Genomic DNA, 13,699 nt, shown 5'->3' with positions numbered 1-13,699 from the left:
CTTAAAATCTCTTTAGGGCCAATAAGCTTAAATACACTCTTACACATTAAATCCACCTTAAAATTGAAAATAAGATGCCAGATACAATAAGCTTTGCTAATAAAAATGAATCTAAATTCTTTTAGAATAAGCCTCTAAAACCTTGAGCTTACTTCTTAAGACACTTTATCCAATAAAGGCTGAATCCCTCACTGAAGTTTCTTTGCACTGGTAAAAATTACAAGAATTATTTGTATATAAAGAATTATCTGCCTATTTGAAATTACCACTGGTCAAGTTTTTCATAAAACATACATACACTTGTAAGTGCATGTGTAGGAATGATTAATGTTCATGAAACTCAAGAGCGGGATTCTAGAAGTACCATCTGATGACATGCCAATCAATATTTTGATCCTCACAGATTTAGAACAGCTGTTTCTTCAGCTGATACAGTGAAAATATCTCAGCTTGGACACAGAAAAATTTAACTCCTAACAGAAGAGATGACTATGGATCTGTATATGTCATTTTAAACAACTTCCCCTTGCATGCCATTTCCACAATTAGTTTATCTTAATAGCTAATTGGTTTTGTTCACTGTTTAGGTACCACTATAAAGTCAAGGGAGCTGATACAAAGATAGAAACAAAGCCTCACTTAAACAGGAAACAACACTAAATGTTTCTTAATAGCTCTCTGTAGTGACTCACTCCCTAGTTTTCAACTATAGCTAATGCTTCATTTTAACTATTCATTCTGACAGCTCTGGGATCCTCTGGTTCCTCTTGTTCTTCCAGTCATTGTAGAAATAAACTGCTTACACACGCATATGTTCAGCAGAACATTAAGACAGAACAAAATGTTATGTTCTGGGTTGTATGCTTCTTTTACAAGACTGGGACTGAAATTCTTGCCACGAGGAAGTCAATAAGAATTTCACCGTAACTTCAAACAAACTTAACTTTCACACTAAAATGAGGACACATCACACACATTAGGTATTTTACCTGGATATTTCAACTAACAGCCATAAAGCAAAACTAGGTAGTGAATAAGAGAAAATTATCTCCTTGGACTCTCTGTGGATTTGGTTTAGCAGGGAATACATAAGTTCTGTTTCACTTCTAGAAAATAATTGTACAGGAACTGCCATACTGCAGACAGATGCTACATTTTTAAACTAATTCCAGAAGAGATTTAAAGGTCTGCTGTGCAGAATAGAATGGCTTTTTACATGAAATTTAATAATTACTTGAGTTAATGAAACAGATTGAGCAGAGTAATTTCATCTCATTCTAGATTGTCTTAATAATGTTGACTCACTTTGAAAATAAATGTCATATTACAGAGGTACTTAGATCAATTAATGGATTCATTCATCAATGGATTTTCAATTAATTAGAAATATTTATTTTCATACTGTGCATCCAAAATTCCTTCTAGAATTACTTTTAGAAACAACTGTATTGTATGGGACAAGAAGAGTCTAAAACAGTGCCCTTCACACACCATGTTCAAAGTCACGCACCTGAGCAGTATAAATGCTTCTCCAGTCACTTTTAACCCTGAGGGTCTGTCAGGTAATTTCAAGCACACGCTACTCAGCCACTCACCTTCTATTGCACAAAACTGATAGTCCATGCAACAGTTATCAGGAAGAAAATTCTCTGTTGTCATAACAGCAACATATAAACATAAATAAAGACTGGTAATAACAGAGGAAGACAGGTAGTAGTTAAAGTCCAATTACGCATGCTATAGTAGGGGTTGTTTTCACTTTGCATTTACGAGAAAGCTAGGGCAACAACTTATATCAAAACTGTTTAAGCTTTACTTTTCCTAATTTATTCAAACTGCCTGTGCAGTGGAATTTTCCATGCTGTGATTCTTTATGTTTCCAGGCGTAACTCTTCCTATGAAAATATTTACAATGAAAATGAAGGAAAAGTGAGACAATGAGAATTTCTTGCATGAGAAATGTGCAACTGGTTTGTTTCACAAATGCACAGAACTGAGGTAAATGATTAAAAGCAGAGTCTACATTGGAGTTACAACAGATTTCACCATTTTTGAAGCAGACTGCATATAAATTATCCCATCTCCCATAGAGATGGAGACACTCACATGAAAAGTGATGGTCTATAAATGGTGATCCGTAGAACTGGAATTCCTGAGGACTCACAGCAGCTTACAGCTAGATAAGGCAGAACACTTGGCTACTTACTGGATCTTTAATAATTGAGCCATAAGAAATTGGCTGCAGCCTGTTTAACTCAACGTTGTATTTTCTCATGTTAATTAAAGGAAAGAGGCTCTGCAGACCACTACTAGTATTACAACAAATTACTGAATAGCTTCCAATATAACAAATGTTCATATCTATCAATTCAATTTAAGACTAATTCCACCCCAGCGAGGCATATACCTCGTCAAAACCTTTGTGAATTCTTCCATAAATTGAGTTCTTTCCTTTTTTAATAGTGTAGTGATAGTGTAGTTTAAGATACTTGGGCATATTCTCAAATACTCTTTTGAAAACCCAAGTCTACTATAATAGTCCTTACTAATAGGTCTACTACAAATTCTTTGAAGGCTTAGCCATATAATATACAAAAGCAACTTTGGCTCTTGCCAGCACAACATATTTATCCATGTATTGACTAATTCTATTCTTTATCATGTCTACAACTGTGTTCAGTTCTAAAGCTATAGTTACAAGTTCACTGTGTGAGGCCTTTTTAAATATTAGCATCATAATTGCCAGCTTCCATTTCCCCTCTAATGAGGCTATTCATATTACCTGTTCAACAATTGGATATATAATGTCATTACTGTATCAGCACTTTCACACCAAGTTCTTTGCATCCTTCCATAAATCTCAGATTCAAATACCTATTTCCCTGAGAGCTACTGAGCTGATTCCACTCATCAACCTTAACCAATCTATATCTAAGCTGATTCCACAAACATTTTCATGCCAACAACAAATCCTATACCCAGAGTTGATAACTTAATAAATCAGTGTTTCTATCCTCCTGTATCTGCTGTTAAGAAGAAAACCCTGAGGGCATTAGCTGTCTGTGTCCTCTATAATGCTAATCACAATCAGAAATTGCTGTATATCTTCCATTAGTTTGCTCATCACCGCAGTTTTTCTCTTGTGATCCAGCACCGTATCACCTTCTGTATACACAGTACTTCTATTTTAATCTTAAAGAGCCTGGAATACAAAGACAAGGCTTAATATCAGCAAAGGTTAATTCCTGAAGCAAAAATCTTGGTTTATTAACAGTCATCTCACTGAATATCTAATTATTTTTATTTTCATTCTTACAGACATAAATAGCCTTCTCTCCCAAACTTTACCCCTCAAAAAGTACCTTATGTTCCTCAGGCAATGTTTTTAAGATGAGCACTGTCAAACTGTACATGTATCAGTAAGCTATGTGTTCAAATTAAAAACCACAAATGACTAAAATAAAAAACAGATTATGTATGAAATCTATGTAATGAAAAATATAGAAACACTGTGCAAGGAACTATACACACGGTTTTACTCTCTGTCCAAAGTAACATACTAAACCAAGCACTGATCTCTCTCTTGCTAGTGGCGTACATGTAATTTTACTATTTTGAGTTACATTACAGGACTTAATCAAGATGAAAGACAACAGGTGAAGGCAAAAAGCAGACCAGCAAAACAAGTAGTTGCATAAGAACCTATCATCACCACCTCTGAATCACAGAAGTTTTAAATAGGTATTTTGGGACAAATAGATATTGTGAGTAGAAGGAAAGTAGTGCACAAACAGCCACAGATGTGTTAGTATCGTGAAGAACCAATAGATTAGTTAGAACACAGCTGCATCCATTGATCCCTCTAGGTATTAGCATCTAAGGACAGCCAGAAGTGAAATAATGAGAGTAACAATATTCACCAAAGGATAAGGTGTATCTTCAATGAATAGACAAATGACTCAGTGTAACAACTTGAGTTCCACTTTAGTCTTCTGGGACAGTGTTTAATTTCCCCAAGAACTGACTCAAGCTCTTGATGATGATGATGATTGTTGTTGTCGTTATTATTGTTAGTGTTGCTTTTACTGTCACTTTTCTATGCCACTGAAGTTTTTTCACCAATTAAACTATGAGCTTCAAAGTCACTTCTAAATAACTCCTACCAATATGGCAAGCAGGCTCAGTGCATTTTCCCCTCTAGTTAACAAGCTATGAAGTTGATACAAGCATTTAACTATTAATTTTGCTGGGAAATGACTGCCTTATTCTCCATGTCAAAGATGTAGCTGGGGGAGGAAACTGAAGCTGCATGCATAATCAATGATTATAGGGTATGCATGTAAAAGCTTCCCACCTACTCTGAACTTTTTTTAGTAAATATTTGCCGTATTTACTATATAAGCATGCCAAAAGTGACTGGGAGGGAGAAGCACACTTACACAGACCCTAAACCCGCACAACACACAACCTTAATACAATGGAACTAATTTAGAAGGCTGTGCCCAGCTGTAGAAAGACACTGTGCTTAAGAGAAGAATTCAGTATGCATATTACAAATATATTTTTCAATTAAATGTGTGTGGGGTTTTTTCCCATGGTAAAGAAAACCTTTTTATGTGAGGGGTCATTCCTCTTTAAAAAGGAATGATTAATAGAAAATTTTCTCCAATTATACCAAAATCAAAAGCCAATGAGAAACGTACTCTGTTTTATACCATGTACTCTATATGGGAATTCTTATATTCACAGTTTGGGTTTTTCCACAATTGTCACAAAAGGTGACTAAAAAATTATCCACAGGTATGAAATGGTATCAAGAATTTATTTTTTCAGATAATATTAACAAATTCAGTATTGTCAATGACGGCTCAAGGTTAAACACATGAAATATATTTCTGATGCTCTGCAATCATCTTTTTGTTGCCACTACAAATAATTCACACAACTAAATCAGATGTGCAACTGTATCACACCCAAATCATCAGCTCTGGGATTTGCACAAACATACATGTTCTATTCCTGGTGGTTTCATATATCAAATTCAAAAGCCCTGTATGTTTTATTTATGTTACTTTGCATTCTTTGAAAGGCATGGATTTCTTCTTGTTTTGTAGAGCGCGCTCTGGCTTTGAGAGGAATCCAAACTACTCTACCATTGCAGGTGGGTTTAGGAAATGCACAAAATATTTATCACCGCAACACAGTATTTTATCATATATATTTAGAAACATAGTAATATGTACAAATAGTGCTATTTATTTATTTCTTCTCCCAGCCTAAAAATTATTCAGCAACAAATGTATAGCAGTAGTTCTGTATTCTCAATACAGGATATACTCCAGGAAAGTTAATATATAATGCATTTCCCTGTAATAGAGATTTTCCAGATATTTCTGTGGAACAGGATTACAGGCTGTTGAGCAGCTAGCATAAACAGAGGAATACATTGCCATGTTCAGCATCTTCCATCAAAACCTAAGGGTAGCGTGAGTGAAAGTGGCATCTAAAACTCCCAGGGTTCATCTGAGGAGCTGGTGTATATGTAGAAAACCAAATTAAACCCACATTAAATCCTAAATCAACTCTCACTGGAAGTGTGCAGAAAAACTGTGCATCTGATTTCTTTTTCTCGCACCTCTACGTTCCCAGTTCCCAACTCCCAGCTTTGCTCTATTTTCCCATAGCAGTTTAGAGGCTTTTTCCAAACTTTTCTGATGAAGAATTCTTCTGATTCTTTCTAACTGACCTCAAAGACTGTCCCCATTCATTGGGATAGGTGAGGAATGACAAGATATAGTCATTTGTTATTAAAAAAAAAAAGATATAGCTATAAAAATATTTTTAAAATCCTATTTTGTGCACTTTTAGTAATTTTCTTTTTTATTACATCTTAAATCCATGAATTATGACAGTAGTAGTTACACATGTCAGTTGAGACAGAACAAGGCGTTGTAATGGCATTTGGATAATCCACTCTGCGGGAATGTTCATTATTCTTCCTGAAGTTTCACAAGAGTTCCCTGGCATAATACTGCTACAGCTGCTTTACAGCCTAATGTTATTACAAGGTCTGATTCAAAGATAATGTCTGCTAGAGGAATCTGGCAGGGAGCAGAGTCCTAGGAAAATCCGTGTGATGCTGAGGTGTTACCAATGGAGACTGAACTGCTAAAAACATTGAGGGTAGTAACAGCTATTTGTTTTGAGTTTTGCAAGAATCCTGAGAGATCTTTGTTACTTCTCAGAACAAAAATCACACAAATTCAAATTACTTTTTCTGGAAATCTTATCATCTTTCTAATCTAAATAAACTGTAAAAAATAAAAAACAAAAAAGAAGAAAGGTGTAATCTCTACCTTATCCATGGTACAGAAGTGATCCAAAATCATTGCCATTTTCTTCATTACTTCTCTTATCTACATTTTCAGATTGAGGAGAACATCAAAACAGCAGAAAAGCAGGAACTAGGAATTGGCTATCAACTACAGTAGCTGGTACAAGAGAATAAATAACAGGTAGTCATCAGCAGGAGTCAGCTCATGAACTAGCTTTATTGGCAAACATCAAGGAATTCCCTTTCCTGTTTCAAGGACATGGATGGAGTCAATACAAAGTTTAGCAAACATAACATATTTGTCTGTATTTTACATCTGATTTGGTCTGTATTATTGTTAGCGTGTCCTGAGTTGTTAGCGTGTGACATATGAGTTTTCAGATATTCTAGACAGAACTCTCATTCAGGAGAAAAATATCCAGTAATTAAGGGCTTACTATCTAAGAAAAAAAAAGCTGGGAAAGAAAAGGAGATAAACAGGTACACACAATGGCACACATTTGCATGTATTAGTGTCTTATCACCATTCCTGGCCTACAAATATAAGGAGTCTGGACTTCAGGGGAAAAAAAAGGGAAAAAAAAAAAAAAAAGAAAAGAAGGAAAAAAAAAGGCAACCCTGCGCCAGGAATTCATGCTGCCTTTTATTCCAAAATACTATAATCTCCAAAAACTGTCAGTCCAAGTAGCTGGATAAGAAATTAGAACATGTGTGGGTGGATTCCTTCCTCCAGCCTGAATTAATTAAAAATGATTGTTTGCTGTATTATTTTAAAGCGGATTTTTGGAACAGGTTAAAGAACCACTGTTCTGACTTTAGTATTTCAAGCCTAATAAGAAAGACTCCTGTAAAAAAACTTGTAGGAGGAAAAATTAATAATAAGGGGTTTAAACATAAAGTGCATCTTATGTTTTTATTTGTTGCTTGGACAAATTCACGCATTCTTGTACAAGACCTACCTCATTCAGTTTGGCTGTGGTTATTTCAAGTTAAAGCATGTACACAAAACCGACACAAATTCATGTCTCCAGTCAGTCTGGGCAATTCTACCTATTTCTAATACCTTAGGTTGGCCCTTAATTACTATGTTTTCTTTTCTCACATTCTGAACCTGAAACTCATATTGATACCCTCTGCTTTCACTTTCTCAACATGTTATATAAGAAAATAATATGGACAACTTTGAAGTAAAACATTACGAGCAATCACGTATTTTTAAGAGCAGCATCTCCCAAAATTTTGGGGCTGGCTAATCTCTGTTGATCAGGCATAAATACTAAATACTCCTAAGAGAGTTTCTAGAACTGATCAATATCAGTCTTGTATACATACATTAAAAAAAAAAAAAAACCAAAACCTAATTTCCAGATCACCCAAAGTTTATCTGGCAAAAAAATTTAGTAGCATATAGAATGAATGTTAAAAGGATATACATATAATGTACTTTATTGCAGTACACCTTCAGTGAACAAGGCTTGTTACCTGTTATAAAATCCTAAAATCGGATTAAAAAAATTCACACATTGTAAGATGCCTATCCTCCACAATGGACATCTTATTATTATTATTCTTGAAGCCAGAGCCCTACATATGTTGACTAACTAGACTGGATGGATTAGATAATAGCTAAATTCTACCTTTCCTCTCATAGAAGAGAAAATACTTTGGGGCTCTGTCTCTCAAATAGCCATTGACTTTCAGTGATTATCTTAAAGAATTCTACATTGCTTTCAAATTTTGTTGATACTGGACAACAGCTTCAAAATTTATTTAGGTGAGAACAAGCTGATAAACAGAGCAATCACCTAAGCCTTGTTCTCTCAGGAAAGTAGAATGCAAATTTATCAACATTATTCTTTCCACTACCAACTAAATCATTTACAAGCACCATTCTCCAGATAAAGTCAGCAGAATATTTTGAATAGTTAAGTGCCATCTATCATGATGGAAATGCTCTCTATATCAAGATTACAGCTGGGGAGCAGGGACTGGTCATTTTTGAAAACTGACTGTGCTAGTTTTGGCTGGGATAGAGTTCATTTTCTTCACAGTAGCTAGTACAGGGCTATGCTTTGGATTTGTGCTGAAAAGAGTGTTGATAATTCAGGGATGTTTTCGTTACTGCTGAGCAGTGCTCACACAGAGCCAAGGCCTTTGCTGCTCCTCACCCCACCCCACCAGCGAGGGGCTGGGGGTGCACAAGAAGTTGGGAGAGGACACAGCTGGGACAGCTGACCCCACCTGACCAAAGGGATATTCCATACCGTTATGACGTCATGCTCAGCATATAAAACTGGGGGAAGAAGAAGGAAGGGGGGACATTCGGAGTGATGGCATTTGTCTTCCCAAGTAACCGTTATGTGCACTGGAGCCCTGCTTTCCTGGAGATGGCTGAACACCTGCCTGCCCATGGGAAGTGGGGAATGAATTCCTCGTTTTGCTTTGCTTGTGCGTGTGGATTTTGCTTTAACTATTAAACTGTCTTTATCTCAGTTCACGAGTTTTCTCACTTCTACCCTTCTGATTCTCTCCCCCATCCCATCATGGGGGGAGTGAGCGAGCAGCTGTGTGGGGCTGAGCTGCTGGCTGGGATTAAACCCTGACACTGACCTTACTCCAAAGATGTCCCCATAAAGAAATAGGAGACTTGAGTTTTGTTTTACCAGATTACATTAACAAAGCATCTGGTTTTTTTCTCTCCAGAAACAGAGGTTCTAAATCCGCATGATATCCTTCAATCTTAATATGTGAAATATCAAAATTATGTCCCATTATCCTTGTCTCTTGACTTTTCAGAGTACGGTGTACAATATGCACGCATGTACGTACATGGGAAGGAATCTTGTAACTCCTCATTTCCATGAGATAACACAGAGAGAACAGTTTTGAACTAAACTCTGAAAACTCATTTAAAAAACCTACACTTACAGACAGACCTAAAATATTGACCAACCTGCCACCATCCATTGCCTAACAGACTGGGACCAGTCATATTCTGCTTTGGTTCATGTTTACCCCTCAGTTCTCTTTCAAGTGAGAAATTTCCGTTTGACTTTATAAGCATCCTATACATGTCACCTCTTGGAGTCAACTTACACTTCTGCTCTATGAGATTCTAAGAAGCACCTGTACTCCGTGAGTTATCTCCACTGATGTCAGCAGCTGACACCACAGATCAAGTTACTGTTCAGTGTATGTTCCTTAGCCCTGTCCCTACTATTTACACCTTTCACAGATATATAGCTTCAGTTCTCTCTCGTGATAGATACTTACACCTTTTTTTAATAAAAGGATTAATTCTTCAAGATCAAAAGCAAGGTTTTTGTTCCTTTCTAAACTACTACTATTTTGTTTCTCTCACAAAGAAAGAAGGAGGATCAACCAAAGTTCAAGATTCAAAAGGAACTTTATATAGCACTTCAGTAAATTTGCCTTAATGGCAAGTTATGCATACATTGAAGAAACACTGTTATAGAATGTATATGCCTTTCTGCTTCTGATTCTTCCATTTTATGAAAAATTCTACATGACTACTTGGTGTTCAAACAAGAGGAGAACAAATAACATGTGTAGCTGAAAAAAACCCCTAAAATTAACTCCAGGTTTCTGACCACAGTAAATCTTCTACCAACTTAAAAAAAAAAAAAAAAAAAAGGCAACCAAACCAAACAACAAAAAAACCCACCCAGAATTACAGACTGTTCTCATCTTTGAGGTGCAAAATGTTCTTGAACTGTTGTGTTCTAAAAAACAACATGGGAATTCATTGTGATGTCTCAAATACTGTTTTTCAAAGCATTGCAGCTCTGTTACATAATTTTCTCCACAGACATCCGACTGGTGCTAACAATTAGAGAGTATTACTTACCATCCAATGTTATGGGTTTTACCAAATAACTATTAAGTGGAAAAACAAAAGTTGTAAGTCTAAAGGTATAAACCATGGGTCCAGTACCATTCTTGTACATGTTAAAAATCCCTCAGGACTTCAGTGAAGTCAGACTTTTCAAACTTTTTGCATTAGAGAGAAGTTCATTACCTCTTTGCCTGGGCAACACAGTGATATCTACATAGTGTTAGCACCTCCTAGCAGCTGTAACAGAACTTAGAAAGAAATTTAGAAGACAGTAAATGGCTTAAAAATTTGGCAGGCCAGCACTTGAATTCAACTGTGAGGATTAGAAGGGCCCATCATCACATTATTAACATTTAATTAAAAGTCCTAGTGCTCCTCACTGAATTACCAGAACTCAGTTATAACATAATACCAACAATGCAGCAGATGAATGTCCAAGACACCCACTTCTAATTTAAAAGGAAAATAATGATCATATCCCTTCACTGCAAAAGTTAAAAAAACCAAAGTTACTGCATAAAGAAAAGGACATTCTCCAAAAGTGTCTGTGTATGTGTGAGAAAGAATAGTAAAAGAAATGCCAAATCAGTATTTTTCTAGCTGAAAAATGAATTAGCTGGCAGGGGGAAAAAAGAACAAGAAAAAAAAAGCAAGAGGAAAATGTATGATGTACTACTATCTCTTAAATGCTCTAGTTTTAAAATCTCAGTCTTCAATGTTTACCAATAAGTCATCATCTAAACACAGTCTAATTCTGGATGAGTTCTTATCTACACAGACACTTGATCAACTGTCGTTTATCCTCACACAGTAAAATTAGTATTAAGGAGTCAGCTGCTTGAGACACTTTTTCATGAAATGACAGAACATCATGTTTTCCAAAGTAAATCCTAAACCCTAAAAATTCCTAATCCAAAGTGTTCAGCCTATAGTATGACATCAAGGTCAAATAGAAGCTCAGTGCTATTCCGGTGGCTTTAATTAGTTTTATTTTAACACACTCATGGTATCTTCTTACTGAATTCTTTTTAGCAAGGCTAAAAATGTAAAGAGCAGCAAATGCAGGCACCAGAAGGAATACTGTGAGCTGCAGAATAGTTCTAAGGATTTCCTACAAGAGCTGATAAATTTAATAAAGCTTATTTCTCCCATATGTGTACATCATCCTTTTTGATCTTCCCACATAACACTAATTGAAAAAGAAAATAAACAAAAAACCCCTTAGTGTCAACACACCTAAACACCGTATAATGGAAGATGATTGTACGTGTAAGACATTGACTACTCGTCCAGGATACAATTGATTCGGTTCCCATTCCAGTCGTGGTTAGTTTTTAACACCGAGAAGAGCTTTGTTACTGGGTAAGTGCATCAAATTGTCGCTTAAGTAAAAGCAGCCCGAGCAGCCCGCATTTGTTTCACTACAGCCTACCAAGCTTCCCCTAATCACGGAGATGCCAACAGACGGGCACAACACGGGGAGAGGGCTGCCAACAGATTAGCCTGTAAACACTATGTGACGCTTCGGGGACCAGCACAGGTCGTCCAGTCGTCCCTAAACTATAAGTATGATGTGGCCGTCCGTACTGAGTCATAATGCACCTCATCTGCCATGCCCTGACCCGTGACTTTGCCTCTTAATGAAAGCGTGTGTTTGAGAGTTAACGGGGAAGAGCGAGCGGGAGACAGAGTGTTAGGGGGGCGCAGACCAGCGCCCCATTCGGGTCCCCGCCGGGACCTCGGCAGCAGCGCCCGCGCGCGCGGAGCCGGGCGGTCCTGCCCCGGGGCGGGGCGGCAGCAGCGCGCACGTTACGCGGGCGCGGCAGCGGGGCGGCAGCCGCTCGGTGGGGTGGGAGCCTGCGGCCCCGACCAAGGGCTGCGCTCCCGGCGCCACAGCAGCTCTCGTCGGCCCGGCCGATGTACCAGCGGTGGTGCCCCGGCAGCGCTCCGCCGCCGGGTCCGTCCCCTCTACAGGCTGGGGGTTACTCGTCACGCTCGGTCCCTGTCCCCCCGACCCTCCCGTCACCACAAGGACTCCCAAGCCAGTGGCAAGGTCGCCTCCCCCTATACGTCCTCCGCGGCCCCGGGCGGGGCGAGTGAGGCACGGGCTCCCCGCTCCCCTGTACCTCTTTGCGGCGGCGGCTGGCCTCGGCTGCCGAGCGCCGCCAGGAGCAGAAGGAGCGGCAAACTTTCCCGTGCCATGGCTCCTGGGCAGCCGACCTGCTGGCTCGTCCCGCCTCGGGACAGCCAGGCGAGTGAGCCGCCGCCGCCCGAGAGAGGAGAGAAGACCCCGCTGCCCCGGGCATGGAGCAGGACACACCCCTGTCCCCCCCCACACCCCACCCCCCCACCCCGCCCCGCGGCTCTCCGCCCCGCCGGGCCGCGTCTCCGAGGGCAGGCGAGGCGCGAGACCGAGAGGGGCCGGTGGGCGCCCAGAGGGAGTAAAGCCGGCAGCTGCGGCCGAAGGAGCGGACGGAGGCTGCCGCAGGCTCCCCGCGGCGCTTACCGCGGCCGGGGGCGCACGGGGAGGCCGCCGAGGTCCGCGTTTCGGGAGCGGCCAGGTAGCGCCCGGAGAGCAAACGAGACGCCGCGCGAGGAGGGCGGCACGTGCCCTCCTAAGGGCCGCGGCACCCGCCGTAACGGCCGCTCCCGCTGGCTCCGGGGTGCCGCCCTGCGCCGGCACCCTGCGCCGCCTGGGGATCGGAGCCTCCCTGGAAACTGTCTATTTAAAAAAGAAACGTTTATCGAGCTATCCGAGAGAGATAAAAATACCTGTACTGTGGAGAAAAAGGAAAAAAAAAAAAAGCTTTCTGGGTAGACCTTCAGGAAACTAGAATTGCAAATAAGCCAAATACTGTGTCTGGGAGTAGTATGTCAGCACTAGCCACATACGACAGGAAAAAATCCATATTACTGCATAAAGGAAAAATTAACGTTGCATTAAAATAAAATGCTGATTAAAATCTATTGCATATTTTTGCTTAAAAAAAAACCCAAACCCTTTAAAAAAGTCAATATAAACCGATTTTGATAATGGAAGGAAGAGAACAGCAAGGCTTCCAACCTGTGTGCAAGCTGACTGAAAAATTACATAATAGATTGTTAGGAAAAGCGAGCTGGGCTGAACTGACGGTGTATCTGCACAAAGGTACAAAAATAAGATTGTGCTAGCAGCCCGTTTCTGACTTGCTTGGTCACCCCTGCATCTTCATAGATCTCGAACCACAGCGCTTCAAACTGAACGTTCTTTATATTTCACATAGAGATTAAGCAATTATATGCATTTCCCGACATAAGTACTTCAGTGTGTGTGCGCACAAATGCATCTTTACTTGCTGAAGTCAAGACTAAGCAGCCTCAGGGATAAGTATGCACAAGTTTGATACATTGTCTGTTTTAGCTCTCAAACCACAGCATTTTCTGTTGGTAAATTCGTCTGTTACTCTAAACCCCATTTCAAGGAAGGCGGCATTTTGCGTACAATAGACTGTTACATCCAGCAACACAGC

The 13,699-nt window shown here is 39.5% G+C and overlaps 1 protein-coding gene across 7 annotated transcripts in view; it reads right to left on the bottom strand.

The window, feature by feature from the left end:
• Nucleotides 1-12,468, bottom strand: part of LAMA2 (laminin subunit alpha 2) — a 379,531-nt gene extending 367,063 nt beyond the window's left edge. For 6 of the 7 annotated variants that reach the window (XM_054819583.1, XM_054819586.1, XM_054819585.1 and 3 more), the window contains exon 1: nucleotides 12,317-12,468. In XM_054819583.1, the coding sequence (XP_054675558.1) occupies nucleotides 12,317-12,392 (76 nt within the window). In that variant the 5' untranslated portion in view covers nucleotides 12,393-12,468. The remainder of the gene's footprint in view (nucleotides 1-12,316) is intronic. The other variant, XM_054819588.1, reaches the window with a different exon arrangement.
• Between the last annotated feature and the right edge of the window lie 1,231 nt (nucleotides 12,469-13,699).

This window comes from Grus americana, chromosome 3, assembly GCF_028858705.1.
Source record: "Grus americana isolate bGruAme1 chromosome 3, bGruAme1.mat, whole genome shotgun sequence".
In the NCBI taxonomy this organism is placed as follows: Eukaryota; Metazoa; Chordata; class Aves; order Gruiformes; family Gruidae; genus Grus; species Grus americana.
The sequence above is the reverse complement of the archived record's forward strand: the minus strand, read 5'-3'. Positions and strand labels throughout refer to the sequence as shown.